The sequence below is a fragment of the Dendrobates tinctorius genome, unplaced genomic scaffold (assembly GCF_039654945.1).
Source record: "Dendrobates tinctorius isolate UK_male_01 unplaced genomic scaffold, ASM3965494v1 ptg000224l, whole genome shotgun sequence".
Classification (NCBI taxonomy): domain Eukaryota; kingdom Metazoa; phylum Chordata; class Amphibia; order Anura; family Dendrobatidae; genus Dendrobates; species Dendrobates tinctorius.
The window spans coordinates 13,462,501-13,469,521 of record NW_027361891.1 but is presented as its reverse complement, the minus strand read 5'-3'; the positions used below and the strand labels follow the sequence as shown (position 1 = coordinate 13,469,521).

General features: G+C 38.9%; 1 protein-coding gene across 2 annotated transcripts in view; it reads right to left on the bottom strand.

The window, feature by feature from the left end:
• Nucleotides 1-528: 528 nt before the first annotated feature.
• TBC1D15 (TBC1 domain family member 15) overlaps nucleotides 529-7,021 on the bottom strand; it is a 231,914-nt gene continuing 225,421 nt past the window's right edge. For both annotated transcript variants that reach the window (XM_073555537.1, XM_073555536.1), the window contains 3 exons: nucleotides 6,864-6,980; nucleotides 6,305-6,391; nucleotides 529-4,113 (listed from right to left, as the gene is read on the bottom strand). In XM_073555537.1, the coding sequence (XP_073411638.1) occupies nucleotides 3,901-4,113; nucleotides 6,305-6,391; nucleotides 6,864-6,980 (417 nt within the window). In that variant the 3' untranslated portion in view covers nucleotides 529-3,900. The remainder of the gene's footprint in view (nucleotides 4,114-6,304; nucleotides 6,392-6,863; nucleotides 6,981-7,021) is intronic.

Genomic DNA, 7,021 nt, shown 5'->3' with positions numbered 1-7,021 from the left:
TGAACTACATCTATATGAACATCAGGGTAAATAAGACAGAGTGAAAAAATTATGCACAAAACTTTATAGCAACATTTAGTGACAAAAGGACCTCAAAATATAGTAGGGAGTCAAAATGACTCCCTTCAGTAGTTCTTGGTAAATTTTGAAAAAAACGCGCACATTTTTCACCAAAATTATTTATTCTCACAATCTTTTTTCACATCATATTTGAGGAAAAGTCACCGAGTTTCAAGCCGGAATTCTGAAAAATGTAGTCACAGAAGAGAAATAAAAAACGAAAGGAGTCAAAATGACTCCATCAGTAGTTCTAGTACAACAGGTATGGAAAAAGCCTCAAGTACATTAGAAAAGCTAGTTTGCAAGAACATGCAATTCCCTAAATGATAAGCTGAGAATATGATTTACATGTATTTTTTAGGCTCCACGAGACAATATTTTTTAGGCCACAGTTCCAATACTCATGATGCGCTCATACAAAGCACAGATAATGCCGCACATGGAAAACAAATACTCTTAAATCCGTGCTGTAAACACTTTCAAGAAAACTTTATTGCAAAGTACCAAACTGCTTGTAAAAGTTACAGTTGAAATAATTACATTGGAGATTAGATATATATACAATTTCCACTATACAATTAATACATGGATTTAGTTATGTACGACACATAACTAATAATCATGCAGCATGACATATGCATCGGAAGGCTGACCATGACAAAAGGCAAGATGCATTCAAACAACTGTATAAGATGAAATTTAGTCACGGCATTGGAAAACCTACAATGAAACCAGATTACCTTTAGTGAATAATTGCACGTGGTATAGAAAAGCAGAAACTGAGAACGGGCGTCAACTTTCACAAAAGGAGCTCCGCACAAAATGCACCGCAGTCATCAGAAAAGTAGCATCAATCATAAGGTTTTGAGATAACGTTTTAGAATTATTCTGCATAATTTTTTTGAAAGAAATTCATTTCTGCAACACAATTTTATAAATAATATATATACACACAGAAGTAATAATATATGGGGTTATGTGAATAATTCAAGATATAACTCAACTGATATAACCAAAGACAAGATAATAAAAACGAGAATTAAATTGCTTCTCTTCCTAAAGTTTGAAATCCGACAGAGTATATTTACTTAAGCCTTATTTCATTAACTTTCTGTGCCCTGATGGTGAAATAGCTGTCGTTCCTGCCTGTTCTGCTGATGTAGTGCCTTAAGAAATGCCATATTCAGTAGAGGGATTCTTGCTCTATGGCACGTGTTAATAGGTTTCCAATCACAGGGTCTAACGCTACATCAAGAATAAGGGTAAAATTAAGTTTATGGTATATTTAGTGTAAATCCTAAAGAGTCACTTAATTTTCTTAGTGGACACTCTGGAAAAACCATAAAACAAAGTTAACTCTTTTTAAGTGTTTTAGGGAACGTCATAAGGAATCTTTTTAGGCTTTTATATGCAGTGGGGAAAATAAGTAATTGATACACTGACAATTTTTCCCACCTACAAAGAATGGAGAGGTCTGTAATTTTTCTCGTAAGTACACTTCAACTGTGAGAGACAGAATCTTAAAAAAAAATCCAGAAAATCACATTGTATGATTTTTACATAATTACGTTGCATATTATTGCATGAAATAAGTATTTGATCACCTACCAACCAGCAAGAATTCTTGCTCTCACAGACCTAATAGTTTTTCTTTATGAAGTCCTCTTACTCTGCACTCAGTAACTGTATTAATTGCACGTTTTTTAACTTGTTACCTGTATAAAAGATACATGTGCACACACTCAATCACACTCCAACCTCTCCACTATGGTTAAGAACAAAGAGCTGTCTAAGGACACCAGGGACAAAAGTGTAGACCTGCAACAAGGCTGGGATGTGCTACAGGTCAGTGTGTAAGCAACTTGGTGTGAAGGCAACCACTGTTGGCACAATTATTAGAAAATGAAAGAAACACAAGATGACTGTCAATCTTCCACAGTCTGGGGATCCATGCAAGATCTTGCCTCGTGGGATAAGGATGATTCTGAGAAAGGTCAGGAATCAGCCCAGAACTGCAAGGGAGAACCTGGTTAATGACCTAAAGAGAGCTGGGATCGTAGTCTCAAACATAAAAACACTACACCGTCATGGATTAAAATCCTGCAGGCACATAAGGTCCCTATGCTCACGCCAGCACATTTCCAGACCTGTTTGAAGATCGCCATTGACCACCTGGATGATCTAGAGGAGGCAAGGGAGAAGGTCATGTGGTCAGATGAGACCAAAATAGAACTTTTTGGTATCAACTCCACTCACCATGTTTGGAGGAAGAAGGATGAGTACAGCCCCAAAAACACTGTCCCAACCGTGAAGCATGGTGCGGGAAACATCATACTTTGATGGTGCTTTTCTGCAAAGGGGACAGGACGACTGCACAGTATTTAAAGGAATATGGACAGGGTCATGTATTGCAAGATTTTGTTCAACAACCTCCTTCTCGCAGTAAAAGCATTGAAGATGGGTCATGGCTGGGTCTTCCAGCATGACAAAAGACCCAAAACACACAGCCAAGGCAACTAAAAAGTTGCTTCGTAAGAAGCAGCTCCGTAAGAAGCATTTCAAGGTCCTGGAGTGGGCTAGCCAGTCTCCAGACCTGAACCCAATAGAAAATCTTTGGAGGGAGCTTAAACTCAATGTTGCCTAGAGACAGCCCCGAAATCTGAAAGATCTGGAGAAGATCTGTATGGAGGAGGAGTGGGCCAAAATCCCTGGTGCAGTGTGTGCAAACTTGGTCAAGAACTACAGGAAATGTGTGACCTCTGTAATTGCAAACAAAGGTCTCTGTACCAAATATTAAGTTCTGTTTTTCTAACTGTTTCAAGTACTTATTTCATGCAATAAAATGCAAATTATATAAAAATAATACAATGATTTTATGGATTTTTTTTAATATTTTGTCTCTCACAGTTGAAGTGTACGTACAGTAAAAATTACAGACCTCTCCGTTCTTTATAGGTGGGAAAACTTGCAAAACTGGCAGTGTATGAAATACTTACTTTCCTCACTGTATCTCAGTGTCAGGCACTAGACAGGACACTGCACTGACCAGTAGCCCTCCAATAAACGGCCACAGATTTTTAATTCCCTTACATCCTATGAACATTTATTCACTTCTTTAGGAGCAATATTTAAGTAATTGTCTCAAAGACTGTATATGTTTTGTCCAGAGTATCCCTTTAAAGCATACAAACAATTAAGATTTTGTAACTGAAATTTGTATAATTTTGTGAATAATGGACCATCTGTCAACTATCTGCTGTTAGGTCATCAGTAACTGATAACCCTTTCTATGTACAGGATAATGCCAAGTTTGCCATTTATCTTTTCCCACTATATCTATCAATGTGGCTGTGGTTATTGATGGTTGTTCATTATAATGAGAAAACAAAAAGGCCCCTTTGTGACAGAAATATAAACTAGCTACACAGTAAATCTCGCAGTTCTCCCTTCCGACAATATGCACAACGAAGCATGAATAATTGTGCACGAACGTATGCAGCTTTAACAATCGCTAGCCCATACAGAATGGATCTTAGTATATTTAAAGCTACTCTCAACACATTAGCCGATATGTTAGCTGGTGGAAAAATAATAAACATGTTCCATATCCAAATTATTTCTACTTCCTTGCTTAAATATAGTGGAATGATTATGACAAGCTATTTGGGTTCAGCGTTGACTACAAAAATAATTACAAATCATTAGGGTTAGATCTTCTCTTAAAAGCTTTAATGCAAAGACAAAATATCGGGAGTTTTTCAAAAGCTCCAAGATTAACAGCGGAATCACGTATTAAATCAAGTGTCTATGTCTGTGAGGCCCTCGACAAGAGCAGCTTCACTAGGCAGAGGTTGGTGTGTGAACACTGTTTGGCAGACGTTTCAGGCTTGAGTTACTTCTAGTCCCGTTCGGAGAAAGTGCAGGCACTGAGCGATTCGGAGATGAGGAGTTTTGGTAATGTTTTCTGAGAACACAATCTTCAGCCGCGTCCAAAGCTGGAGGCAACGTATTTTCTTTAAGTCCTAGCACCTCACAAACTGCTGGAGGCAAATCCTAAATGAGAGACACCAAATTGTATATTAAGTATATACGTTCACGCTTTGCTTCACAAAATACTCAAATACTTGGAATAAGAGCAGGAGATTGTTACTGTGCAAAGCCAAAAAAATTTTTTGGGAGGCTTTAGTCTTCTTTTGTGGCTTTGCTATTAGTTTATTAAATTACCTCCACTGGGCTTTTGTTTTGGCTGTTTAATAGCACAACTGACCAGTGTAAATGAACCCTAAGTGCCTAATTTATTAAGACTGGCACTTTGCACAGTCTTAATGAAGGCACAGCTGTAATAAGATGCACCTACTTCATTAAGAGTCAACGTGCGCCTCTACCAGAAATCAAGGCGTTTTAGAACCAGAAAATGGGTGAAAACACCTTACTAAATCGAGTCCTAACTGTGTGTTCTCAGTAGAAACAGGGAAAAACCCACTGCCAGAGTCTCTAAGTTTATCTTCCTGAGAACAAAGGGAACCAACAGTCCAAACCTTATGTCTCCCTAAATCTGCCATGTGGAGGTTGTAATGCCCCCAGCATTAAGTGATCCTTGAGATTATATTTAGTATATGGCCAGCAAATTATTACACGAGTCGTTATTTGTAGTAGTGTGTTAAGGAACGACGCGATCAGGAGCCTTGATCGGAGATGGAGAAAGGCTACAGATTAGTCTACATAATACAGCAGGTCCCTCCAGCTCAGGGCAGCAGTGCTGACTGTAAGGTGGTTTAAGAGAGCAATCCGCTGAACACTGGTTCTCCACTGAGAGAGGGGAATAGGCTGCTGTCAGACACCTCTGGTGATGGCTTAGCTCCTTAGAGAAGAAGGATAGTCATCTTGGACTTCAATATGGATGATTCTATCTCCTACACATCTGCCATCTGACGAAGGTTAGGACACCTCCTAAACATTGGATTACATGGCTCAAAGTTCAGGAATGACTTTAGGGAACATACAGGGCCTACTGGCTCTCATTTGTGCATTGCATCCAAATGTTTTTCCTGATTTTCTTTTTTTTTTTAAATGAAGTCACAGAAGCTGTGCTTTAATATAGGAAAATTGCTGGAAAGGTCTGATAGAAATCTCTATTCTATGAGAGGCCATAGATTTATGAACATAGATCTGCCACATGTGCATCATGTTGCATAGTGGATGCACAAAAACTAACAGGATCATATCATCAAACACACCTTCCTTTTAGTAACTACATGCAAACAACAAAAAAAAAAAATCTTCAATAAAAGATCAATTATAATAAAAGATCCCTGTCGGCGTTAAATAAAAGCAATTTTCTTAGAGCAGAATGTCATGTCCTTTAAAAGTAAAGTATAGTTTCACAACGGTAAAAGTCCGAAACTATATGTGTAGTAAAGAACAGTCTTGTGGGATATAACTATAACAAATCATTCGCCTTTTCCGTATTACATACCGTAACTATCTAGGCAGTCTTCTCCGCAATATTTATCCCCCATACACAGGTGTGACAGAACCGTGAAGAACCACATGCTTGACACAGGCGACTAATTTAACGGGTTGTTGAGCCTTAAGGTACAAGTCCGCAGTCACACTTTGTGACTGCAGACTTGGGAATCCTCACAACGGGCACTGTGAGGATTCTCTGGTGCTGATGTCGTAAGCGGCACATACAAGACCACAAGTATATGATTTGCATACATGCGGTCACATGCTGCCTAGATGAGCGCAGCCTCATTCAATGCAAGTGTATTGAGTGAGGCTGGAAAAGTCAAGCAGGAATGCGGCCGGGAGTATGCAAACTGAAAACTTGCAGTCACTCGACCACCGACCACAGTGCGCGCGATGTCGGAATTGACAAGTCTGCAGTCAAATCGAGTGACAGAAGACTTGTAACCTAAGGCCAGACAACCCCTTTAACACATAATACCGGGGATTGCTAGCTAGTATTTTTATCCATGAGCACCAGCAGACACAAGTGTACAATGCTTGCCATCTGTATGATTCATGCCACAGGGCTGTCATTTTTGTAATTAATTACAGACAGGTCATTTTCTAAGAATCCATCAGTTCAGATACACCGTCACATAACCATAATATTAACCTTTACAGAACAACTAAAAGAATTGCCCTGTGGCTCCAGAGAGTTAAAATTTCCTTCTTTCTGCAGAATGAGATAGTAACACTGTTAAAACTGTAAAGGTCACAGACTACATTGTCATACCTTGCATTTCATCATCTGCAAGGAGATTGCCTCTGCTTTACAGAGAACATCATTTACATCAAGCTTCATGGAAAGTTCATTGATGTGCTAAAAAACAAAATGAGAGTTAATGGTGGCTTTCAGATGAATCCCTTCTATGTGCCTGGTGTGACAAGTTTGTAACATAGCGGAACAAGGGTCAGAGGAATCACCGACAACCTTATTTATGGTGCAGAGGAGTCAAACAGAGGGGTTATTGGCTATTGAAAAACGGCAATAAAGATATCTAGAATAGAAGGGAAAAAAAAGATAAGCTCTGTAAAAGAGAATTGTGCAATGGGTACAAGGCAGACGAGGCAGAATCTTAGGATGACTTGTGAGATGTCTCCGTACAGTATCAAGCTGCAAAGTGAGACGGATGGCTGAGTACTGATAGTCATACATTAGGAGGCAGTGAATGGGAGTCAGCACAGTGTAAAGACATTACTAAGAGGACGTTAGAGCAGTTTAACCCAGGTATGATTCATAAACTGTAATTCCATTTAATACTGTACACCGTGTTATTACAACATTGACATACCTTCAGAATCTCATTGAAGCCAAAGCCCCCATCCATTATTTTCTTTTTCTCAGACTCTAGTATAGCGCAGCAAATGAGCAGATGGAAATTCTGACACGGCAAGTCTGTCCACATTACCTATAAAATTGTTGAAAACAGTTTACAACCTTTCACTTGAT